We start from the raw sequence: 26,729 nt of genomic DNA on the forward strand, positions 1-26,729 counted from the left end.
TCCTAATCCGGATATAATAACGGGCACTTACATGCATTGTACATTGCTTTAAATCATCAATGAGTGAGATTCATTTGTGAATCAACAAACTTGATGGATTGGGTAATGACATTGTATGTAAGGTGTGCTGTTGATTATAGAAGGAATTCGTGTCCCGCAAGAAGTCGGGTTGATGATGTCCCCTTGAGGAGCTCAAAAATATTGTCATGTAAACCCTGTAGGTGGATTTATTCCGACATGACAATGAGGTTGAGTGGTACTACTCAAGGACATAAGAAGTTGATTAATGTAGTTATCAGTAACTTGATTTAATAAATAGACATTCGATATCTTAAACACGAGGAGATCAACGAGCATATAATATGGAGCCCATAAACGCTGACACATAATTTGGGATTAGGGCGGTAGTGCAACAATGGCCTTTAGTGGAATAAGTCATTTATTGACGGACTTGGGCCGTGTGTTCTGGGTGAACATGGGAAGCCCAAGCCTGTCAGGAGGCCCAACCTTAATTTCTTCTCATGGTCCCTGTTGTAGCCTATAAATAGAATAATCTCTCTCTGGCCGAAATTCACTATTCACTGTATTAGAAAAAAGGCAAGGAAAGATAGATCCAAAATTGGATCTAGCTTTGTGAGAAAGAAGGGGATTGGTAGATCGTTGCCCACACAACGTCCAATCTTTTCTAAAGAAATACAAGAGAAGATCAAGGGGTTGATTGTTGATTCAGATTCATAAAGCTTGGATTCTCAGAGTTATCTAAACCGGATCTAAAAGGCATGTTCTCTATCCAAAACCGTGAACCCCATTGATTCCGATGCGTGATAAGAGCCCAAAACTGTAGTTTTAACCCCTTAATAATCATACTTTTAGACCAATTATGTGAGTAATAATTAAGAGTTAACACTGATTACGTGTTTTTATGCATTTCAGGCTTCAAAGTCCATTATGTGCAGAAATGTGCCACTTTAGTGAGATAAAGGAGCAAACGCCGGTTACTAAGGAGTTCCGTGATTAAAGGCCAAGAGTCAAGAAGATAAAGCCTTTCTAAAGCCCGATCAAAAGCTGAAAAGTCGACGCGGGCAGAAACAGCACACAAGTCAGCAGAACTTCCGAAGGCCGTATCTTTGGACTCCGACCTCGGAATGGGGCCTACCTTATGTCAAAACGAATGGCTCGGAAAGAGCTTTCCAATAGTCCAAGCCTTAACCCAATAAGAGGAGCAAAAGTAGACGAAAAGTCTGTTGAAGCCAACTGCAGCTGAAGAGGCCTTTTTGGACTGAAAGAATTGGGTTTTGGGCCTGATTCTCTGGCCCAAAACATGGCTCCAAGCCCATACAAGATTTTTGGATCTGAATATATAAAAACAAAAGCTTAGCTCTTTGTTAATGGTAGATAGTTAGACCTAGATTAAAGATTAGATTAGTAGCCTCCATTAATTAATTCTAGATCTAGTTTTCCTTAGATTTAATTAGTTTAATTTAATTAGTTTCATATCTTGTTTTTATTTAATTCCTTGAATGATTGTTCGTCATTTAATTAGATAAATAAAATAGTTATTATTATTCAATTTCGATTTTTTTCATTTGCATTTATAGATCTAGTTTAAATTCTTGTTCTTATTTCATTCTTAGTTAATTAATTAGATTTCAATTATTGTTTAATTTAGATTAGTAAAGTTAGAATTTTGATATGATGTGTAGTTATAATTCAATGGGAAATGATGGGTTGATGATTCGAGGCTAAAACCTCCATTAGAGGGGTTGATGAAGCTTTGATGAAAAGTTAGTGGTATAGTGTAGAAGCATTGTAGAATCTATTCCACTCTAGAAGGTCGTGATTCGCCATGAGAATGTGTGGACGACCTCACATGCTAGTTAGTATTTGGTAGAAATGCCATGAACACTAGGGATTAGAACTCGAAATTCTTGCCGTAAGAACGTAAGAATCGAGATACAAGAACCTATACTAGGTTATCAAGTTGGATTCGAGGTGGATTCAATTCCCCTCTAACCCTTTATCTAGATTCAAAAACAATCATATTTCCATAGCATTCGTAGTTTAAATTCAAATAATCGATTTCATATTGCATCGTAGTATAATTCCCCCTCGTAAAACTCTCATTAGACTTAAGACCAACTAATTAGATTAGAAAACATTCCATGCTAGAGAACTAGGAGTGGAACGAATTTGTTACTCCACTCTATTTCGATAGAATTGAGAGTAGAAAATTTGATAAGCAATCTACACATAATTTAGTTTTAGTTTACTTACGTTTTGAGTTCATCGTTCATTTCGTAGGTAAACTTAGTCATTTTACATTTATCAAATGGCGCCGCTGCCATCTTAGTTGCACTTTAGCATTGTTTTCATAGTAGAATTAGTCATTTTTAAGTCCCGTTTCACCCACCCACCCTTGTTTGATTCATACTGTGGTTGTTCATTTCAAGATTGAAAAGTTCCGAAAAATTACACGAGGCCGACCCGACGCCCCATACCGAGAGCGACCGAGCTAATTTATCGAACATAGAGCGACCGCCCCATCTTACCGAGCGACCCGCTAAAGTTATTGGAACACGGAGCTTGGCTAGCGCTTCAAAGCGAGCCCCTACTAAGCTGAAATTTACCAGATTTTCGTAGGTTTGTTTCGAATTTCAATTTTTCAAGTTTTTCAGTGTTTTAACTTGTTATATACACTGAACACGCGTAAACAAGACGCTATTCATAAGAGAAGCAAGGACGCAATCAGGTATTCCTTTCTTCCACACCTCGCATATCCAGTTAGAGGTTTCTACTAGTATATCAGAATTGTTTGGAGTGTTGCATGTTTAGTTAAGTTTGACTTAGTCTTGCATGAGATTAAGGTCTGGTCGAAGAAAAACAACTAACGTAATTACACGGCAATGTCAACAAACAAGTCTATCTAGTTTACCACCCACTACACCTCTAGCTACTATTTCACATACACCACCTGATATTATGGATGAAGAAAGAGAGACTCCTCTCTCTGACTTTTATAAAGCCTTGAGTGGTAGCCCTAAATCTTGCATCGTTCTAGCAGACCCAGTGGGGGATTTCCGCATCCCCCCAAATATATTTAATTTGTTACCCGTTTTTCATGGTTTACCTTATCAGCACATGCGTAGGATTGAACAAGTCCTTACAACATTCCACCATCCTACGGTTGGTGCGGAACAAATTAAATTGAGGGTATTCCCTTTCACCTTAGCCGATAAAGGCGTCTTGGTTAAGCGCCCAAAGCGCCTAATTCAATGGACTCGTGGGCCAAACTTGTTCATTTGTTTATGGAACATTTTACCCACCCCTAAAGACGGATGAAATGCTTTCTAAGATTCACTTCTTTCATGAGTAATCCTCATGAATCATTTTGAGGCTTGGAATCGTTTCACCGATCTCCTTACAGAGTGTCCACACCATCACCTAGCAAAAGACCACGTTAGTTCGTGCCTTTTCAAAGGACTTTACACCACCATAAAGAAGTCCTAGACATAATGAATGGGGTAGTTTCCTAAGTAAAGGAGCCTCGAGAGGCATATAAATTTTGGAAGATCGGACTAAGCGGAATAATAATTAGGGGGTAGTGGACGATTACTCCCTTCGCTAGTTCTTCTTCAATAGTTAAGGCTACCAAGTATGTTTGAGGTTAAATCAGATCCCGAGCTTAAAACTCTAATTGAATCCCTCACAAAAAGATAGAGGCCATTTGTACAACAAAAGCTTATCCCGTCATGAATGTAAATTCAAATCCATGTAGTTTCATTTGGAGTCCCGAGCATCCCGACTCCCATCGTCCTATAGCCTATGAACATTCTTGTTCCATTAATAGTGAACCTAAGCCCTTTGAGACAAAATCCCAACCGGTTGGAGAAATAATCAACAAGTCACACCTACAAGGTACAATAATCAATATGTTAGGGCCACGCACGGTTATAACCAATATCCACCACAACAAGGACAGGATCAGGGTAATTATAATAATTATAACAACCAAGCGCAACCTCGACAAAATCAAGCACAAGGTCAACGTAGTTATAATAATTATAATGCTAATAGAGGTATCGTTAGGTAAATAATAACTATCACAATGCCCATAAATAATCAACGAGAGATAGTTCAAATACACCACCCGTGACTACTACACCCACACAACCGGATCGTCTTGACACCTTCATACAAGTGAGCCAACAAGTTTTTCCAAACCATGGCTCAATCTAACCAACACATTCTACAATCCGTTAATAATTTAAACCAACAGTTAGCCCAAGAGAAAGCCCAACCAAAAGGCGTGTTTCGTGCCAAGCGATACCCAACCCTAGAACCGAACAAACACGCCTTTGAGGTAGGCGGTAATTTAGTACGGAAACTACATCCGTAGAAGGGCTAAATGCCATCACCACTCCGCTCGCCGGAAGAGTGGTTGATAACAAAGTAACTATGCCTATAGTTACCCCATCAGTACTCCCTACACTGGATATCGAACTAGATACCGAAATAGAAACTGAAGAACCTACCACTGTAGAGGTACTAGTTAAACCACAACCTAAGAAACAGAAAACCAAGGTTACACATCAAGTCGAGCCATACGCTAAATATAGAGCGAAACCACCGTTCCCTCAGAAATTAGCCATGCTAACCAGGGATACTAACTTTGAGGAGATTAGGAACGTTTTCAAAAATCTAACGATAAACCTTCCTTTTCTCGAAGCTATAAAATAGCTACCTAACCACGCTAAGTTTCTTAAGGAGTTGTGCACTACTAGGCATAAGACCAACATACCTAAAGGCGCTTTCTAACGAGCGGTTCCCAACTTTATCCGAAAATAATGGAATTGTTAAGTACAAGGACCACGGTCAGATCCCCATCATACAATGCACCTTAGGAGATTCTCACACGACGACCCGGCTTACTAGACACGGGGGCTAGTGTTAACTTACTCCCCGTTTTATTTGTATAAACAAATAGGTCTAGAGGAGATGCAACCTACTAAAATGACATTGCAATTAGTCGACCGGTCTATTAAGTATCCTAAGGGTGTGGTTGAAAACGTCTTTGGTTAAAGTCCAAATTTTTACTACCGGCCGACCGTTATCCTCGACATACGAAGTCACTAACGACTGTACCTATCATTTTAGGGCATCCCTTCTTGGCACGCCAACGCTTATAAAGCTGCCGCGATGGTTCGATGTCCTTGTCCTTTGGCCATCTTTTCGTTGAGGTAAATGTTTTCAAAATGAGGACCAAGATCCCGATTCCTCTACAAATGGCGAGGTTAGCATGATCGAGAGCTTAGCTCAAGATTACTTCAAAAACATGTTTCGGAGAAACAGATTAACAAATTCCTTTCCTTCGAAATTCCGACTTTAACAATGACTCCCGGTAGTAGATTTAAATCGAAGAAGAATTCACGCAACTCTTTTGCACCGCTTCTTTACCACCGGCGAGTCCCCCTTGCCAACAACCATTCATCCCTTGATGCTATGACGGAAGATGAATTTTTCAATCTCTATCCCAGTGATCCTTTTGACCCACCTATTGAGGAATGTCTTGCATATATCAAGATTTTTGATGATATAGACTTAAGAGCTCTAGCTGAGAATCATTCACCTTCCATCACCAATATTCCCCACCCTCCACCTTTTCAAAGGAACCTCGAGTTTGCACTCGATCCTTTAGTTTCTCCTGTGCTTCATGATTTTTTAAATCCACCTAGTAAACAAATACTTCCCAAGGATAAACCACTTGACACCTTCATTTTCAGACTTGAGACAGTCCCTACCTACACCATGAATGAGTTTTGTGCTAAACCCACATCCTCATTTTTTCCATGCTTTTCCTCTAAAACTTATCCCAATCCACCATATTTTCCACAACCATTCACTTTTCCACACTTATTCACTAGGACACCCTTTCGTTCAAAGATGAAACATAAGGTGCATGCTCTGTTATGTTATAGGTCTATCCGACTTCGCTTTCATTCCATTCCACTAGGCGTCAGTAGGAAATCTTGGTGCTTCATTGTGTTTGGATATGTTTTCTGTGATATTTATTTATGGAACGATCCACAACTATTTCGGTTGTTGATATATGATAAACTGTATATTCATACATATGTTTAGATAAGTCTAGGGAATCTGACTTTAAAAGACCCAAGTTTTCGTACAATACCAACTTTCTGGAGTATAGGCCAAACAAAAATTTCAAAATTAAAAAGAGTTTTCCAATTTTGTTTGGGGGTGGCGTATTTTGGTATTCATTTCAAATCTTGTTACCACCATAAGCCTGTCATGTTTACTCCAGTAGAGTTTGTGTTAGTTAGTACGTAACAGTTTAATTGTGCTTCATATTATCATATCATCTTTACAATATTTCATTATGTGCAGTGTGCGCAATTTTTGCCACATTTCTATGGTAAATTCTTTTCTTATCTCTTTACACTTTGAGGACAAAGCGTTCGATTGTTTGGGGGGTGGGATAGAAACATTTGCAAAAATTAGACACTTTTAGGATGTAAATTATGCACTTTTATTTATAAAATGTTAAAAATTATAAAAATAAGTTAGTTACATAATTTAATTGTGCTATTGAATTGTTTCATGAACCCCCTTCTCCCAAATTGTTTGGGGGTGGTATAGAAACACGATGTAAATGTTAAGCACATTTTAGGTTGTATATTACGTATTATTTGTCTTAAAAAAAATAAAAATAAAAATAAAAAGTTTATGCTATACACTTAGGAATATTGGTATTGTTTCTTTCTCTATGCTCTTAATAATCTAGAAGTCTCACGTAGCTTTTGCATTAGAATAGTTTTTAGAAACTTAGGTTAATATGTAGGTAATAATTGTTGCATCTATCTATAGATATATTACATGAGTATCTATGATTGTTTGGCAGTAAGTTTCTGAAATCTAGGCTAGAGTACTTATTCTACAAATCCTGTGAGAATATAGCCTAAAGCCTTATATAAGTGAAACATTTGAGAAATGACACAAGGGAGAAGTATATTCCGAATAGAGAAATCACACGTCCACTTGCTTGACCACTATACCATGTCCTAAGATAGAATTTAGGCCCTTTTTGGATCGATATAGCTAGAAATTCGACCTAAGTATATTTTCCGCTAAGTAAGCCCTAATCGAGCCTTTTATTAGCCCTTTTATAAACCACAAATCCTTTACCCTGTTACAAAACAAAACAAAATAAAAAAATCAACCTACCCAATTTAGATAAGTCCGAGAATAGAATAAAGAAGAAAGAAGAAGAGAAAACACGTGTAAACAAAAAGTTAGTTAATTGCTTGAGGAAAATAAAGAAAAGAAGTTTCCATCCAAAGAAAAAAAAAAAAAAAAATAGAAATAAAATAAAAACTCCAAAAAAATAGAATAAAAGGAGTCAAAAAAGCCAAAGAAAAAAAAAAAAAAATATGGCTAAGGATGGAAACAAAGTGTAGAAGCAAAAGTAAATAACAAGGTTTCCTCTAGTTACATAATATGAAGACTCTATTTTCTCAGACTTGTCCCTTTGAATATCCATTTCCTTCCTTCTTAAACCATCTCCTAATCCCATGAACACCTAATAAAGACCTCTAGCTCAATTAGGAATAGGTTAGTGGGATAGTAAGTGGCAGATGTGTTTGATCAACTTCGGCTTCCTTTGTGTGTCATTGAGATTATAAGGTAAAGTATGTCCATCGCATTAATCGGAGTAGCAAAACTTGAGTGGAAAAATCAGAGTGATTTTTGTCTTGACTTTTATGTGAGAACCTACTTAAGGACGCTTATTCCAAAGTTTCAGAAACGGACCTGTCTATCGCATTTCATAGCATTACTCATTGTATATATGTTTATTAAGTAGATGATTGATTATTATGCATATATTAGCTTAGGGTTTCGACTTGATTACTCTATATGCATTGCTAATGAGAGGTATAGTTAATTTAGAGCATGAATAAGGAAACAATAGTTTTATTTCTTAGTCGTTGTAGTATAGATGAAGTTTGTGAGTACCTTTCTCTGGAAAACTCTCATGAGACTATAACTCGTCCACTAGGGAATTCCTAGTGGTTTAAGGCCTTGTTGCGATATGGTCAATGCAATCGCGACTCAACAAAACGAGTAGATAGAACTCTATTTTTTTGGTCACTTATTCTAATTTCTCATCTTTGCTTGAGGACAAGCAAAATGCTGTTTGGGGTGGTTTGATAAGAGCCCAAAACTGTAGTTTTAACCCCTTAATAATAATCATACTTTTAGACCAATTATGTGAGTAATAATTAAGAGTTAACACCGACGTGTTTTTATGCATTTCGGGCTTCAAAGTCCATTATGTGCAGAAATGTGCCACTTTAGCGAGATAAAGGAGCAAAGGTCGGTTACTAAGGAGTTCCATGATTAAATGCCAAGATTCAAGAAGATAAAACCTTTCTAAAGCCCAGTCAAAAGCTAAAAAGTCGACGCGGGCAGAAACATCACACAAGTCAGCAGAACTTCCGAAGGCCGTATCTTTGGACTCAGACCTCGGAATGGGGCCTACCTTATGTCAAAACGACTGGCTCGGAAAGATCTTTCCAATGGTCTAAGGCTTGACCCAATCAGAGGAGAAGAAGTAGACGAAAAGTCTGTTGAAGCCAACTGTAACTGAAGAGGCCTTTTTGGACTGAAAGAATTGGGTTTTGGGCCTGATTCTCTGGCCCAAAACATGGCTCCAAGCCCATGCACGATTTTTGGATCTGAATGTATAAAAACAAAAGCTTAGCTCTTTGTTAATGGTAGATAGTTAGACCTAGATTAAAGATTAGATTAGTAGCCTCCATTAATTAATTCTAGATCTAGTTTTCCTTAGATTTAATTAGTTTGATTTAATTAGTTTCATATCTTGTTTTTATTTAATTCCTTGAATGATTGTTCGTCATTTAATTAGATAAATAAAATAGTTATTATTATTCAATTTCGATTTTTGTCATTTGCATTTATAGATATAGTTTAAATTCTTGTTCTTATTTCATTCTTAGTTAATTAATTAGATTTCAATTATTGTTTAATTTAGATTAGTAAAGTTAGAATTTTGATATGATATGTAGTTATAATTCAATGGGAAATGATGGGTTGATGATTCGAGGCTAAAACCTCCATTAGAGGGGTTGATGAAGCTTTGATGAAAAGTTAGTGGTATAGTGTAGAAGCATTGTAGAATCTATTCCACTCTAGAAGGTCGTGATTCACCATGAGAATGGGTGGACGACCTCACATGCTAGTTAGTATTTGGTAGAAATGCCATGAACACTAGGGATTAGAACTTCGAAATTCTTGCCGAAGAACGTAAGAATCGAGATACAAGAACCTATGCTAGGTTATCAAGTTGGATTCGAGGTGGATTCAATTCCCTCTAACCCTTTATCTAGATTCAAAAACAATCATATTTCCATAGCATTCGTAGTTTAAATTCAAATAATCAATTTCATATTGCATCGTAGTATAATTCCCCCTCGTAAAACTCTCATTAGACTTAAGACCGACTAATTAGATTAGAAAACATTCCATGCTAGAGAACTAGGAGTGGAACGAATTTGTTACTCCACTCTATTTCGATAGAATTGAGAGTAGAAAATTTGATAAGCAATCTACACATAATTTAGTTTTAGTTTACTTATGTTTTGAGTTCATCGTTCATTTCGTAGGTAAACTTAGTCATTTCAAATTTATCAATGCGTGTGAGTTCTCGCGGTTTGTAGAAATTTGTGTTATGAAAATAACAGTTCCTACAGGTACTTGATAGAGCGATTCGCGAGTTGCAGGGTCATGCTGGTAGGTTTTAATTCATGAAGACCTAACTACTTAAATAAGTAGTAGGGAAGTAGGTTAACACTCATGCCTAGGTCTAAAAGTGCAGTAGCGGTATACTTGTTTCCTAACGTGCATGGTACAGTTGGTCGACCTGGGTCCTTGTATTTAACCACACTATTAGTAGCAGTAATTGAAGGAAATTGCTAAGTGAGGAATGCTTGTTGAGGAACATTTGTTCGTCATTTGTTGGTGCACATGTCCTTCAAAAACTTGGCATGCTTGGGCAAATGCTTAAGTGCATTAAGAAAAGGTAGGTTTATGGTCAAATTTTTGAAGGTTTCTCGGATTTCGTCGAAATGTTCATCAGGTTTGTTCTTTGCCAAACGAGCAGGGAACGGAGCTTTTGGGCTGAATTGCGTATATGGATCAGTGGCATCTTTCCCCAGGTTCATGGTTGTAGATTTGGAAGGATCAACTTCGTCCGCTATGGGTTGTGAGGTAGGAGTTGGAAGGATGTCAGCCGTGGCTTTCGTCGGTTCAATATCTGGCATACGTATGTGATTGTCGACGGTTCGGCCAAAACGAAGAGTGGTGATGGCATTCACCTCACCCTGGCTTGGATTACTAGATCCTAGTGCATTGTCGAGTTCAAAGGCAGTGTTTGTGGGCTTAGGGTTGGAAAGCGCTTGGCGTGAAACACGCCTTTCCCGACTTTTTATCTGTGCTTGCTAATGAAGAAGAGATGTTGGATGGAGATGCTAGGATTTGAGATTGTTGATTCATGTAAGTCAGAAAAGTTTTAGCTGTTTCATCGGCAGTGGATTGTCCAAGTGGAATAGCAGGAACAAGTTCACGGTTATTGTTTATGAGTTGATTTTGGTAGCCATAACCTTGATTAGCGGGAACAAGGCTGCGGTTGTTTTGGAACCCTATATTGGCAGTGTTGGGAAACTGACTTTACCCTTGCTGTAATTGCGGAGGATTTCCTTGATGGTAGGAATTATAGTTCGTGGGTGGTCGTATAGGAGGGTTGTTGAAACCCGGAGGAGCTGACTGTTGGGCAGGGGGACGCCAAGCCAAATTCGGATGTTGTCGCCAAGGTGCATTAGGGATGTTGAAGCAAAAGCCTATTCAGATGGTTGGGGAGGGCACTCGTATGCCAAAGGACAATAAAAATCAGAGTGCTCAGGACTTAAGCAAAGAAGACATGGGGAAGCATTGGCAGCCATGACTTATTTGGGTTTTTGATCATTTACTTGAACCGAAAGAGCATCGACCTTTTTGGTTACGGACTTGATCAGAGTTTTTAATTTTGGATCGGGTTTGACCTCGAACATAGACGTCACTTTGGTAGGAGTGTCTTTAGAAGATCTGGAAGAATAAGTGTTACCCCAATAGGTGTTTTGTGAAGCCTGTTTCTCGAGAAAATTGTATGCTTCAGTAGCACCTTTATCCATGAAACAACCGTCGTTAATGATATCTAATGTTTCCTTTTGATGGTCAGAGAGACCATTAAAGAATAACCGGACTAAGACAGCGGTGTCAAGTTGATGATGGGGACATTCGAGAAGTAGATCAGTAAATTTGCTCCATGCTTCTGTAAAGGATTCCTGGGGATGCTGGTGAAAGAATTGAATTTCTGAAGCATCTCTGTAGTTTTCTTCTGAGTATAGAACTTTATCATGAATGCTTGTACGAGTTTGGCCCATGTGTCAAGGGATTGTGGCGCTTCGCCTGCGAGCCAAACTAAAGATTTATCAGCTAAGGTGAAGGGAAACAACCTAAGCAAGACCTGTTCGTTGGTAACGGTCGGATGGTGGAACGTGGTGGCTACTTGCTGCATCCGACGAAGGTGATTGTACGGTTTTTCATGGTCTAGACCATGGTAAACAGGTAACAAACCGAAAATGTTTGGCGGAATGCGAAAATCTCCTGCAATCTCATCGAGTTTAATGCAGGAAGTAGGTCCTTCCTGTAAGGCAGTATAGAAGTCCGAAAGGGTCTTTTCTACTATGCGATTTTCCTGGGCCATAACTATAGGAGGTAATGGCAACTGAGATACTTGACGAGGTTGATTTACGGAGGAAGAACTATGTCTGGGGGATAACTTATGCAGTTGTTTATTGTATTTCTGACAACGATATGTAAGTTATAATTCCTTATTAGTGCTAGACCGTAGTCTCATGCAAACACAAATTTTAATTCTAGGCTCATAAGGAATGAATTATGTCATAAGGATTAGTAATTACGGAAGGAGGAAGGTGAACCACATTCTCCTGAGCTGTTGCTAACTTGAGCAGGTAAGCTAGGATAACGTGTGAATATTCCAGCAGCCAGGTCACATGAGATAATTGAGGGAGGTTGTCCGTGCTAGCACGTTCCTTAATTAGGCAACCTCAATCTTTCAAGTTTCCTAGACACTGATGGAATAGGATGATGATTGATTATGGTATTATGCAATTATTATTAATATGATTATGTTAAAAAAAAATTTATCAGGATTTTTTTTTTTTTTTTACGTAATTAATGTATTATGGAGACGTGATTACGAAACATGCAATTAAAGACGAGAGATGCCAAAATATAAGACTAAGCATGCAATTAGCACATGCTAGTTATACACATGAAGTCTACACATGCAACTCTATATTACTTATACATGAATAGAAACACATCCTACGCATGCACTAATATATAATTACCAATACGTTCAACTAGATGCGATCTAGGGGAATGTCGAGAACGAACTCATGCAAAGTAATTCCACATACGTGAATGGATGTAACATACACATACAAAAATAATATATCTAAGCAGGTGGTTGGAAATCACGCAGGCATCCAAATATATTCGAATCATATTAACCGTGTTAATATGCAATGACGAACCACACATACCCAGAAAAAATTCTATATATGCAACGAGTTCTCCTGCCAACATACAAATATGCGATGTAAAACAGGTTATAGCAATCAACCAAATAATATCCTTGACAAAGTTTGAGGAGTTTAAGAATTCGAAACCTGGTGTCCCATTTTTCCTCGTATAACGATCAAATTAACTCCTGAGCATGTGAACTTACTGGAAGTTGGATAAACAGGTCTAGAGATTCCAAAATAGTACTGAGAAGGAAAGTGGCTTGGATCTGAAAACTGGAGTGTTGATACTCCAGGTTAGTCTCGAGCGCTACTATGATAGTCTCGTCCGAGACTGTAAGATCAATGTAGTACTTCAACTTCCTACTGAATTCTTAGACTGTGCTAATGATGATAATCAAGATCTGGATCACAGATATATGTTAGTAGAAAATGAAAAGTTGGTACAAGCAGGTACGTAACACGTTAGTATTGCAAAACAAATGAAAATCAAAAAGATTAGGGGGTAAGAGAGGGGGGGTTGTCCAATGATGTGTTCCAGTTGTTATGTTTAATGTCTGAATTCCTTAGGAGTGCAGCGGTGCCATTTGATAAACGGTAATTTTAGGTTTTTATTTGTCCTTAAAGTCTGAAGTCCAATGTCCAAAGTCCGTAAATGTCTGTTTAGTCAATTTACCTTACTCACGTGGGTTGGTAGGATAGGTCGAGTAAGGAATCGTCCATACCTTAGGGCTCGGTAAGGTTCACAACTGGATTTAAAGCTTTTAGTGAGTAGGATTTTAGGTTATTTGCTTAATTAAAACTTGGAATGCAAGTATCATAAAATTACAACAATTGAGTTCTACGTAAAATAAATAGGGATAAAGAAACAGGAAAAAGGGTTAATCGTACTCATGCAAAAATCAGTTTCAACAGTTAGAGTACCATATCACTACAGCTCTAATCTGTCTTGAGTTCATAGACAAACCCGAGATGACGTCGAGTATCAATCCCTAGTGAGATGCACGCATCTCTGAGCTCATCTCACTAGCATAAGGAGTTGAACTAATATTCCATCTTTAGAATATCATTTCAGCTCCTAGTTCAATTCTACATCAGTTGGACAAACCAGAGAGCTAACGGCCACCATAAGGTCTCGTGCGAGACCTTTTAGGTCTCTCGCGAGACTGTTCTGGAGCATTAGCACTCCAAACTTGGACAATCTTAATCATTTTGGGACTGGATGCATAATCTACACCTAATTCCTAAGTAGTGATTCTGGAACATTAAAGTGTCAATCCTGATCCTCACATGAGCATCATTAACCCTCCCCCTTAGGAGGATTTTAGCTCATGGTCATGATGGAATGATTAATCTTATTGTATACACTAAACAAGTAAATAAAGAACATGAACTTAACTTAAAGAAAAATAAATCTTATTAAAGAAAATACTTACAGTACTTGATGCTGGAATGAAAAGCTACTAGAAGGGAAACACAACAGTACGTAATGAAAATGAAAGCAGGAATGTAACAAAACTAAGGTCCAACTCCCTTTCTCTCATACCATGAAATATATATGTAGCCCCCCCTCTCGTGAAGCCTCCCCCCTTCTTTAATTATATTTTGTCTTTTCTTTACCTTGTTTTTTTTCCTTTGTAAAAACTTCCAAAACTTTTATACAAAACAAAACTTTCATTTAATGTTTTGTTTTTTTCTATATGCAAGGTGCTACCAAGGTGTGCCCTTAACTTGCCACCTATCCCTGGTGGCTCATCATTTCTTGTAGACCCACAGAGTGGGTCCATGTGCTGTGTCCAGTGGCGGCTCGAATTTTGGCATATTTACAACTTTCTGTCTTTGCGTAGAGCTCATCGCCCTAGTTGCTCTGGCAGTTCACTTGCCAAAATCGGCGTCCAGGTTTGAAAGATGTGAGCTTTGGAAGTTTGTTACTTCTTTACTCGTGGACCCGTTCTGCACTAGTTTTGTCCCTTTGGAAACTTTGGTTCTAGTCAGGCTCTGTTGGGCTTTACTGGGGTTGAGTGGGAAGACTTCAAATATCACAGTATTCCCGTACTTTGATACATATTTTATTATCATATTCACGTTAACTGCGGAAACCTGCAAAAGTACGAAAATATAATTATTTCATGATTATTAAACACATAATTAACCAAAATGCTATGTCTCTTGGGGTTTAATATTACAGTTTTGGGTGCTTATTAACCAATACGTATTTTCTATCTTGAGTTGTCAAATAGGGCATTTAAAGTCACGTCCCTACGAATGTTACTGGGGCATGCAAAGAGATAGAATGTACAGAGGAAGGGGCCATAGGATAGTTAGAACTACACGTAAATTTTGAACTGATGTAACAAACCTCAATAATGGAAGTTGGTTAGAGCTTACAGAGTTGCGTGCGCGACATTTGTGAGGTGTACCTAAGTAGTGTGTGCAACTTGCTTTGAACATAATGAGTCGAGATTGGTTTATTTTTGTGAGTTATTGATTTTTTTATGGGGTTTTTAATGATTTTTGATGTTTAAGATAAAGTAAAAATACAATTAATACACACCAATATAAACATAGGAAATTTCTCCATTAAATACATAACCCGTACAAATGTGCAAGAATTATTTAACACACCACGCTAACGTACAAAAAAATTAAAGAAAAAAAAAATGTATGTTATATAGATCTAAGCCCATTCAATATACTTCTTGATTTCATGTGAAACTTCATCAATGGGGACTAACTTTAGGGAGACTGGGTGTATTATAACATAAGTTGCTCTAATGATCTAGTACTCTAGTTCTTTCCTGTTTAAGTTAAAAAAGGCGGCATATTTTTCTTATCTTCTCTAACCCTCATTTTTGTTCCAATTCTAGTAAAATCCTCCACTGCTAATAGTGTTGAGTTCAGAAACGGAATACCCTTTTTCTTCTCCAACCTTCATGTCCTTTACCTTTCCAGTGAAATCCTCCACTGTGAACAGTGCTGAGTGACAACCCGTAAAAACTCAATTAGATTACTCTAACTTCATTCTTACGGTATCAATTATTTATTTCCTACTTTCACATATATACTCATGCAATATATAGAGTACGAAATCGTTCCACTCTTAACTTTCTAGACTTAAATGAATTCAACTAATCAAACACAAAAAACAATGGTGAGAGTAATGTGTGATGTGAAATTTCTATTCTATGATTATACGATGGATTCAAATAAATCTAAATTAACTAAACTAATAAAAATAGGGTTTTGATGGAAGAGAAAGTTATACAGAAGAGTAATCAATCCACCTAATATCATTATACTATCATTCCCAACACAAGAAAAATAATAATAAGTCATAATTTAATAACTAATTTAAACTTTATAAATCTAATTTTAACAATAGTCTAAGAATCAAAATGAAGATAACCTAATTTATGAATTTAAAACAACTAAAACTAAATAAGAATTTAATCAATAACTAAATTGAAATGAAAACTAATACTTTATTATAAAACTAATAGTGATTCTAAATAATAATCTATTTTGTTCTAACACTAATTAATTGAAGGTAAAAACTAGATCTAAAACAAGCTATTCTCACTAATTAATGGAGTCTAACCTAATTTTCTAATCTAGATCTAGGTTATCTTAAGAGTTAAGTCTTCTCCATACAAATGGAGGAGACCAGATCAACTTTTTCTTACATGGGCTGAGGAGCCATGTTTTGGGCCGGAAAATCGAGCCCAAACCCCAATTTCTTCAGTCCACAAAAGCCTTTTCAGTTGGATTTGACTTTCACAGACTTTTCGCCCACTTCTGCTTCTCTAATTGGGTCAAGGCTTGGACCATTGGAAATCTATTTCCTAGCCGGTCGTTTTGACATAAGGTAGGCCCAATTCTGAGGACTGAGTCCAAAGATACGACCTTCAGAAGTTCTGTTGACTTTTGTGCGCTGTTTCTGCCCGTGTTGACTTTGACTTTTCAGCTTTGACCAGGCTTTAAAAATGTTTTTTCTCCTTGAATCTTGACCTTTTATCATAGAACTTCTTAGCAACCAACCCTTGCTCCTTTATCTCGCAAAAGGGGTGCATTTCTTCACATATTCGACTCCAATGCCTGAAATACATAAGAACACGATAGCAGTACTAACTCTTACTTATTAATCACATAATTGGTCAAAAGCGATATTGTTAAAGGGGTTAAAACTACAGTTTTGGGCTCTTATCACTGAGTTTGGAAAAGGTTTAATCTTCCATCTTTCTTTTAGTTTCACTATTGGTAAAATCCTTCACTGTCTACAGTGAGAGTTCTTTAGTGTAATCAAATCCTTTAAAAGCATCTTCTCTATCTTCCTCCACCTATTTTTCTCATTATCATCTGTTTATGTTATTTCTCTCGAAATTAGTTTAGTCTGCCTCCATGGCTTCGGTACCGTTTGGTTTTAGTAGTGATAGACATCAAGCTGGCTTCCCAGGTGGAAATGGTGGTGAATCATCAAGACAAGGGGAAATTAGAAATAGAGTGGAAGCTGCTACCACCAGAGAATCTTATGCGAACATAGCTAAAGGAAGAATGAAACAGATTGTTGATGTTTCAACTCTGCCTTTGCTGTCGAAGAAAGAGGGATAAAAGCATGTAAGTTTGCTCTTATTGCGCGCATGGATGCAAAAGCTCTGAATTTAGACTCTATCATATCGGAAATCAACACTATTTGGGGTCTAACAAGAATCCTAAAGCTGTCACCTTTGGGAAAAGGATATGTGATCTTTCGACTGGATAATGAAGGTGACTTTAATAAAATCTTTTATGGGGGGCCTTGGTAGCTACAAGGGCAAATGGTACTATTTATAAGGTGGACGCCGAACTTCAACATTGATACCCATAGACAAACCTCTGGTCTTGTTTGGGTCAAGTTCCCAGGGTTGCCGTTCAAATATTAGGAGGTGGACATACTAATGAGTATGGGCAGAGGGTTTGGTTGCCCTATTCGTGTAGATATAAACTCTTTGGAATGCACTAATGGATATTATGCTAGTGTACTTGTGGATATTGATCTGTCTAAGGCAATACCAGAGCAGATATCTGTCGAAGTGTCGGAACTAGGTATAGAGTTTTGCCAAAAAGTTCAAACAGGAACTTTACCTAAGTTTTGCAACCAGTGCAAAATTGTTGGGCACCTAGTCTCAGAGTGTAGGCAGGCTTCCAAAAATAATGAGCCAGTGCCAGCTCCCTAACATGTAGTAAACGGAACACAGAATCAAGTTTCGGACAGAGGAAAGGAACCGATGACACAAGAGGTTCAGATACAAGAAAACAATATAAGACTTCCTAAATTCCAAAGAAGGAGGTTAAAAAGAAGAACTCATGAAACTGAATGGAGACCAGTAAATGATACAGTACATCCTGAAGCAGCCACTATTGTAGCAGTCAACGCTGAAATAAGTAGGGACACAGTTACAAACACTCAACAACTGAATGAAGAAGGATTAGCTCCTTCTATAAATGCTCAGGAACCTTCTACTTCTTGCCAGCTTGAAGAGGTGATGAATAGCTATCCTAATAGTATGGTAGTGCAAATAGGGCAAAAAATGGAAGTAGTGACATTGTTGTATGGAATGCGCAACTACAGAACACAACAACAGTCGAGGAGCAATCTCTAGTCCTTCATGATCCTAATCTAAGCATTAATCCTATATTGGAATAGGAAATGGCTATGACTTTTAACATGGAGGCTAGCAGGTTTCATTTGCTATCAGTCATCACTGAAGAGGATGAAACATCTGATTTAGAGGAGATGTAGGAGGAGATTCAGTTTTTTCATGATCAAGTTGTAGAGAATGGAAACACTGAAGCTAAACCAGCTACACTAATGGTGCCCAAGGGTGTAGAGAATGAAAACACTGAAGCTGAATCAGCTACACCAATGGTGCCCAATGGTGTTGTTACAAGATCGAGTAAAATCTGTAGTGTAACAAGTAAGCAATCCAAAAAAAAAACATCAAGAAACAACCAAGAATCAAAGCAGTGGAAAAAAAGGCAAGGGTCAGACCAAAAGGCTCCAAGAATAGAAATCACAGATGATTACATCAATGTGTTTTTGGAATGTCAGAGGCACTAATGACATTGAGAAAGCAAGGGAGATAAGTAAAGTAAGAGTCAATAAAAAGCTTAGTGCTTTTTGCTTACTTGAGACCAAAGTGAGGCAGGACAAGTATGAATATATAAGAAGTATTTGTTGACCTCACTGGGAACATACAAATAACTATGGTAAGGATCCAGCTGGAAGAATTTGGATATGCTGGGACTCTTAATTGATAAGTATTGTGAAGCTACATGACTTTGATCAGTTTATACACTGTCAAGTTACTTTCAAGCCTACCAATGAAGTCTTTTTGCTTACAGTGGTGTATGCTATAAACTCCAAAGGCCTCAGGCAAGCTCTCTGGCGGGATCTAAATGTCATACAAAGTGCAGTTCTGCTTCCTTTGTCTGTAGTTGGTGAGTTTAACAACATAACTAAAGCCGAGGAAAGGATGGGGGAAAGTCCTATGCACCCAAGAGAAGTCGAGGATTTTGTGGAATGTATACAAAGGTCAGGGTTATCTGACCTGAATTTTAATGGATTCTTTTTCACTTGGAATAACAAGGTAGAAGGTAAGGGCAGAATTCAAACCAAAATTGATCGATGCTTAGTCAACAGCTTATGGATTGATGTATACCCTTCTTCAAAGGCAGAGTTTTTACCCCATGGGGTCTTAGATCATTCACTAATCCTTCTTTTTTGGTATGACTATGAAAGTAAAGCTTTACCTTTTAGATTCAAGGATTATTGGGTTGAACAAAAGGAGTTCCAAGACATGTTGCAAGAGGTCTGGATGGTACAATTGTTTTCAAATCCAATGTACGTCCTTAAGCAAAATCTAAAGCTTCTGAAGGATATAATTAAACCATGGGCTAGATCTCAGTTCTCAGATATTCATGGAAGAGTTGAGCAAGCTAGGGAAGTGTTGTATGATGTACAAAGTCAATTACAAGCTAACCCTTGGGATTTGGTGGTGGGTCAAAAAGAAAGGAAGCTCTTCAAAAATACAGTGACTTGGCAAGAGTAGAAGCGGTTGAGATCAAGAGCAAACAAGATGATTTATGGGCTAGAGATGGGGACAAGTGCACTGCATTTATCTTCAAATCGTTAGAGGAAAATAAAGCTAAGAGTGGCATATGGTGTTTATAGAATGCAGATGGTGCTACCGTAACTGGATAGGTTGAGGTCATAAAAGCTTTTGTGGAGTATTATATTGATATTTTGGTTTCTGAAGCAGGGGAGATTTATGGTATGGAGTTTTTCAACAGTCTTCAGGTTAAAGCTATCATCTCACCTGATGAAACTCCTTCTAGATTTTGATATTATAGCTGTGGAAATTAAGGAAGCTTTGTTCGGGATGAAAGAGAATGTAGCTCCTGGGCCGGATGGTTTCACTCCTTTCTTTTTCATAAGTTGTTGGGAAACAGTTGGTCATGATTTCACATATGCTATCCTTAATGCATTTAAATATTTTAAGTTTCCTAGAGGTGTTAATGCTACATTCATACGTCTCATCTCCAAAGTTAACAACCCCTCAAAAGTTGAAGACTTTAGACCTATAGCCTTATGTAATACCATCTATAAATGCATCTCAAAGGTTATAACTAACAAAATAAAGCTTGTCATTAATGACATTGTTTAAGCTAATCAATCAGCTTTTATTCCTGGCAGATCGATCCAAGACAACATTTTGCTCTCTCATGAACTTTTTTCGAGGTTATGATAGGAAGCATGGCACTCCTAGATGTTCAATCAAACTGGATATAAGGAAAGCCTATGACACAGTGAGCTAGGATGCTATCTTAGCTATGATCAAGGTCTTTAATTTCCCTCCTTTAATGTTTAAATGGATAAATTGCAACCACCCCTCTTTCTTAGTCAGGATCAATGGTGCTCTGGAAGGATTTTTTATAGGCAAGAGAGGTATACGGCAAGGTGATCCTTTATCACCCTATCTGTTTGTTCTAGTGATGGAAATTCTCAGCGCTGTTATAATGCAAAACATTAACAACATAGCCATCTCTTTTCATTCGAAATGTAACAGAGTAAAACTGTCACATCTAGCTTTTGCGGATGATGTTCTTTTGTTTTGTAAGGGTGATTATGCTTCTGTTAATGCTATTAAAGAGTGCTTAAAAACCTTTGGAAAAGCTATGGGGCTAAATATCAACAAGCACAAAACTTCTTTATTAGTCGGAGGGTTAAATTATCAGGATGCTCAAGCTTTAGCAACTCTCTTGGGGGTGGAACTTGTTAAACCTCCGGTGAGATATTTAGGTCTTCCACACATCTCTGCCAGATTGGGAATAAGGGAATGCCAACCTCTTGTTGAGAGGATCACTAAGAAGATTACAAACTGGAAATCAAAGTTGCTCTCTTATGCAGGTAGATTGTAGTTGATTAACTCAGTCCTTATTTCTTTCCACACTTATTGGTCGAGAACATTCATTCTCCTAGTAACTGTTATTGAACAAGTGGAAAAGATATGGGTACAATTCCTATGGACTGGTACAACCATAAAGAAAGGACATCACCAAGCATGTTGGAGTACAGTCTGTCTTCCAAAAGATGAGGGTGGTTTGGGAGTTATGAATTTACAAAGGTGGAATTCAGGAGCATTTTGTGGGCTAATTTTCAAACTGGTGACAAGAGAGGACACCATTTGGGTTGATTGGACTTGGAAGCAGCATATTATGGAAACGTTTTTCTGGACCATGAGTATACCAAAAGACTACTCGTGGACTTGGAGGAATATTTTGAACACTAGAGTGGTTGCAAAAAAGTTTATCAAGTATTCGATAGCAAACAGGGAAAATACTCTCCTATGGCATGACATATGGTGTGGTCGATCTCCACTGATCCAAGATGTAGAGGCTGTGGTTGCTTGGAATTTTCCCCTCAACTTTAAAGTGAGTGTTTTCCTGATGGATGGTAGATGGAATGATGAAGTGCAAGGGTTACAATCTTTAACACTGAAGGGAAGCATAATGGCGGTGGAGATAAATCAGCATATTGACGATGATTTCGTAGTCTGGACACCACATCATAGTGGGCTTTTTTCCTCCAGCAGTGCATATGCAGCGTTGTCACTGGAATGAAAGAAGAAAAGATGGTGTTGTATGGTCTGGGGAAGATGGGTGATGCCACGTCATTCCTTCACCACATGGCAACTATTTTCAAATAGTATTCCCACACAAGACAGGTTAGTGCGAAAGAAAATAATTACACAGTCTGCCTGCAGTCTCTACGCCTCTAGTAGAGAATTTTCTGCCCACCTCTTTTTTAAGTGTCAATACTTTAAAGACTTCTTCTTAAGAGTAAAAAGTTTGTTGGGCATCTTTTATGACAGTAGTAATGCAAATCGAGAATGGGCTTCCCTGTTGAGATTGTGCAAAATAGCATAACTTGGTGAGATACTTAAAGTTTTCATTTGTGCATCGGTAAATTGCATATGGAAGGAAAGGAATGATAGGAAGTTCCATCAAATACTCAAATTTCTAAACTAGCAGAGACTTTGTTTAACAAGATGGTATGAGACTTAAGGAATTACTTACAAGTCTTAAGACCGGATGTCAGAGACACTAACAAGGTTAGAAATCTTTTTCTTAGGCTTAACATAACCACTCAATTCAAGCAGCAGGTGGAAACTCATTGTGCCTAGACTCCTCCAATGGGCAATAGAATTAAAGCAAATGTTGATGGGGTTTTGAACAACAATGGTCCAAGTCATTGGGGGGGGGGGGGGTGATGAGAGACAAGGAAGGTATAGTTGTGGCAGCTTTTAGTGGTGGTGGAGGTCATAGATCAGTGATTTTCCAAGAACTAAAAGCTATAGATGTATGCTTGGAGGGATGTTTGTTGGAAGGTTTTTCTGAGGTGGAAGTGGAATCAGATTCCATGAGAGCTATAAATGCTATTAACAAGCTAGAGAAACCCCCATGGTACTGTAGAGATGTGGTGGCTGCTATTGAAAGGAAAAATAGCACTTTTAGGTACATAACCTTCTCAAATGTCTTTAGGGAAGTGAATAGGGTAGCTGATTACTTAGCTGGATTAGTGCATAATCATGAGTTGAATATTGTACACTTTGCTAATCCTTTAGATATTGCTTTACAAAGCATTGTAAATGAGGATGCAAGTGGAAAAGTCTATGTAAGGAAATATTGAATTAATACAGGTGGGGTCTGCCTAACCCTAGCTTATTTGGGAAAAAAAATATAGTTCTTGATTTTGGCTTTTAGTCCCTGAGTCCATAGCTTTTAGCATTGAGTCCTTGAGTCTTTAGCTTTTAGCTTTAAGTCCTTAAGTCTTTGAAAGTTGAGTTTGACATTTGGCTTTGACTTTCCAGCAACTTTGCTCCAAAACTGGAATCTTCCCAAGTAGTGTAAATAGTACTCCTTTTTGTGCTAAACTGCACGTATTAGGAATATGCGTCCTAAATGACCTGTATCCTGCAAACAGTAGCAAAAGCTATAAGTTGATTGTTCATTAAGCATAAGAAGGGCATATATGAAGCATTGTAATGGTAATAAAATGCACATTTGGGGACTGATAAATTATCTAGTAATGTAATTTGAAGATCCTATTTTCTCAGACTTGTCTATTTTGTTTATCCATTCCATTTATTCTTAAACCATCACCTATGCCGTACATAACACCTAATAAAGGTCTCTAGCTCAATTAGGAATATGTTGGTGTGATAGTAAGTGGTAGTTGTGTTTAATCGACCTCGGCTCTCCCTTGGACGTCATTGAGATTGTGAGGAAAAGTGTGCCCAATGTACACTAGAGTGAGCGAAACTTGAGTGTAAAAATTAGAGTGATTTGTGTCTTATAGCATTCCTTGTGAGAACCTACTTAAGGACGTTATTCCAAAAGTTTCAGAAATGGACCTGCCATTGCATTTCATAGCATTGTTCATTGCATGCATGTTTATTTTTAGATGATTTGATTATTATGCATATATTAACTTAGGTTTTGAATTGACTATTCTTTATTTATTGCTAGTGAGATGTATGGATATCTGAGAATAAAATTAAGAAAACATTGTTTTTATTTCTTAGGCGTTGTAGTATAGATGAAGTTTGTGAGTATCTTCTCTGAAAACTCTCATGAGACTAAACTCATCCACTAGGGGTAACCTAGGGTTTAAAAGGCATGTAACACATGCTAAGTGTAATCGTGATTCCTACTAAAGTGAGTTAGAATTTTTATTATTATTCTTATTTGTTTAGTTTTTGTTTTGCACAAGGACTAGCAAAATGTAAGTTTGGCGATTTGATGAGTACATAAATACTACATATTTATGCCCACATTCATATTAATTTGTCTAGTTAATTAATATAAGTTCATTTGATTAGTTTGTTTCATTGGTTTTACAGGAATCAACACGAATACGACGAAACGGGCTAAGACTGGGACTTTATGGGGTTGTAAGATCCTCACGTATTGACTCCAGAGAAAATACGCAAAACAAGGTTGGAAATAGAATGTATGAGGTATTCTAAAGCTACTATGAATGTTTGAAGTGTTGTTGTCAAGAGGTCAAACGGCGCACACCCTCTAATAAGCCTATTCGAAGGGGCGCCCGCCTCCTCTTCTAAATTTGCAGAATTACAATTCTTTTTCCATAACCTTCGCACTTCGCGCTCAGTGCTCAAAACTTGATTTGGATAGTTCTAATAGGATTCAAACACCGAAGGAAGCCTTTCGAAAGTGGGTTCAAACTCTTGCACGCCCTAATCAATCCCTATATATGTAATGGGAAACCAAGAGAAAAAGGGCCTCTCCATAACACAGAACACAGAAAAGTTTAGAGAAAAGAAAAGAGAGAAACAGTAGAGAGAGCCTGAGAAAGAGAGAAGGAGAGAACTAGAGCAGAGCCTCACCAAACCGAAACAAGTTACATCTTTGGAGGCCGAGACTCAAAGCTTAATTTAGAGCACAACCGAAAACTAGAATAGAAAAAGAGGTGAAGAGGACGAGTTCGAGCAGAAGAAGCCACAGCTTGGTTTTGAGTTTCCTAATGACTTCCTCTCCATTTACTCTCATTAATATGTATATTATATTCATGTCTAGCTAAATCCAAGCTAGGGTTTAGATGAAGCCCTAGACTTGTATAGGTATATACTGTTGAATTGGTTAACTCTTCTCTAACTTAACGATTAAACTTGATTGTTTTCATATTGATTTTAGTAGAATACTTTCATTAATTATATCTTGCATGTTAAATCGCATGACTTGACTAGTTAATAGTTAGATAAATATTCCATTATTATCAAAGCATTGATTTTATCGTTTACGTAAACTTGTGAGAAGTCGTGCTATAAGAAGACGACTTTTGCTAGGAGTTTATATTATTGTTTGCTGAAATAAAATCAAACCAATATATAGATTTATATAAGAGCTCAACGTTCACATCTTCGAGAGAGCTAGTGTTACCTTTCCCTCATGCTACTTGGAATTAAAAGATAACTTTAAATTGATGAACTAAGATAATCTATAACGGTCTAGGGTGGATTCGAGTGTCTTAGTATCCTTTCCATTAATAGTTTTAAGTAATATAAGTTTTATTGCAATTATTTTCATAGTTTAACTAGCTTTAGTTCATAATTACTAGTCCTATAAACAAATATAGTTCGGATTAGGTTAAGTAGTATTTTAATATTCAATTGTACCCAACACGCATTCTCTGTGGGATCGATCTCGTATTTGCACACCTACTACAATAGACCTCGTGCGCTTACGAGTATTATAATTAAAGTGGGGTTTTAATTAGTCTGATTAATTTAGACCGAGTTAATTTCCCATCAAGGATGGTCGATATTTATAGAGAATAAATATAACCGTTTGGATTATGAACATTGGATAGAGCCGTTTGGGTCAGGACCGTTGGATCTGTCCGTTGGGCCTAATGCAAATTTTGATTTTGATTTTTGATTTTTGATTTTTTTTTGGAGATTAATACATCTAATACACGTGATAATATAAACATAGATAACTTCTCATATAATCCGTCACAAGGTACAAATTTTTAGATAAATTGTGATACACATAACATACATAAGTAGAAAATTAAAATGCAATTACGTAGGTAGAACATACGACATAAGTAGTCAATAATCTAGAAATACGAAGACGCCTACTGGGAAGAATCAGGGTTTGCAGAAGATGAGCTAGGGTTATAACGATGACGTGCTCAATGGGCTCCCAAGGTGGCTAACTGGTCCTGGATGTCATCCAAAGATTGCACCACTTGTTCCTAAAACTGGTGCTGGTTAGCCATCAGCATTCGCTTAAACTAGTTCTGGCGAGTACACATCTGCTGTTGAAATTCACCCATGGATTTTTCCATATTCACTTGGCGAGTGAACATGTTTCGCATGCCAATGTTTATCGAGCGTAATGCTTCCGATCCATTGGGTGTCACATTAATCGCATAGCAGCCTCATCAAAGAATGGTGGTGGGGATAGGGGAGGAGTAGGCATGTGATCTTGCTCTGCCGCTAAGGACTTTGTAGGGTCCCAGTGATTCATGACACGTGTCTCAAAAATCCTAAAGTTTTCAAACAGCCTCGTGGCAACTAAGGGAGTAGCAGACTGGAAACCCAAATGTAGCATGATTTGTGTGACTAGAATAACAAGAGGGGCTGACCTGGGTGTGGCATGCGTAATGATATCACAAAGGAATTGCACCATACAGAAATTTTATTTCCGCTCCTGTAGAATCCACAATAGGTAAATAAATGTCTTGTTAATGTCAAACATCTTGGAACTGCCGATCACATTGTGGGCCACCCATTGAGTCACTGCAAGCTGGTTTCAATACAGAGAGTGTTAGTACTCGCATTTCGAGATGTTATTGTATTCCCCCTCGATTAGCATGTCGAGCATAAGGTCGTAAGTCCTCAGGTACTCTTACTACTGTGGTGTTGGAATATTGTAAGGGATTGGAATTCTAGTGATTTTCGATATCAGTTCCAACGTGAG

At 37.7% G+C, this 26,729-nt stretch overlaps 2 protein-coding genes across 2 annotated transcripts; both read left to right on the forward strand.

Annotated features, from left to right (window-relative positions):
* The first annotated feature begins 18,528 nt into the window (after nt 1-18,528).
* On the forward strand, nt 18,529-21,839 carry LOC147515549 (uncharacterized). Its single transcript, XM_086592957.1, has 5 exons — nt 18,529-18,634; nt 19,062-19,750; nt 19,921-20,016; nt 20,838-21,126; nt 21,217-21,839. Exons 1-5 carry the CDS (start codon nt 18,529-18,531, stop codon nt 21,837-21,839), a joined length of 1,803 nt encoding a protein of 600 aa, XP_086449083.1.
* A 649-nt stretch (nt 21,840-22,488) lies between these two features.
* Nucleotides 22,489-22,908, forward strand: LOC147515550 (uncharacterized). Its single transcript, XM_086592958.1, has one exon. The coding sequence runs from the start codon at nt 22,489-22,491 to the stop codon at nt 22,906-22,908; it is 420 nt and encodes a 139-aa protein (XP_086449084.1).
* The last annotated feature ends 3,821 nt before the right edge of the window (nt 22,909-26,729 follow it).

Source organism: Coptis chinensis, chromosome 2 (genome assembly GCF_015680905.1).
Source record: "Coptis chinensis isolate HL-2020 chromosome 2, ASM1568090v1, whole genome shotgun sequence".
Classification (NCBI taxonomy): Eukaryota; Viridiplantae; Streptophyta; class Magnoliopsida; order Ranunculales; family Ranunculaceae; genus Coptis; species Coptis chinensis.

Excerpts from the sequence above, each read along its gene's own strand:
- LOC147515549 (XM_086592957.1), top strand. The coding sequence starts at position 18,529 with ATGGTGCCCAAGGGTGTAGAGAATGAAAACACTGAAGCTGAATCAGCT. Across the intron at positions 19,751-19,920 it reads GGAAGCTCTTCAAAAATACA|GTTGAGGTCATAAAAGCTTT; the intron begins GTGACTTGGCAA and ends GTAACTGGATAG. Across the intron at positions 21,127-21,216 it reads AAAGTTGCTCTCTTATGCAG|TGGAAAAGATATGGGTACAA; the intron begins GTAGATTGTAGT and ends TTATTGAACAAG.
- LOC147515550 (XM_086592958.1), top strand. The coding sequence starts at position 22,489 with ATGAGAGACAAGGAAGGTATAGTTGTGGCAGCTTTTAGTGGTGGTGGA.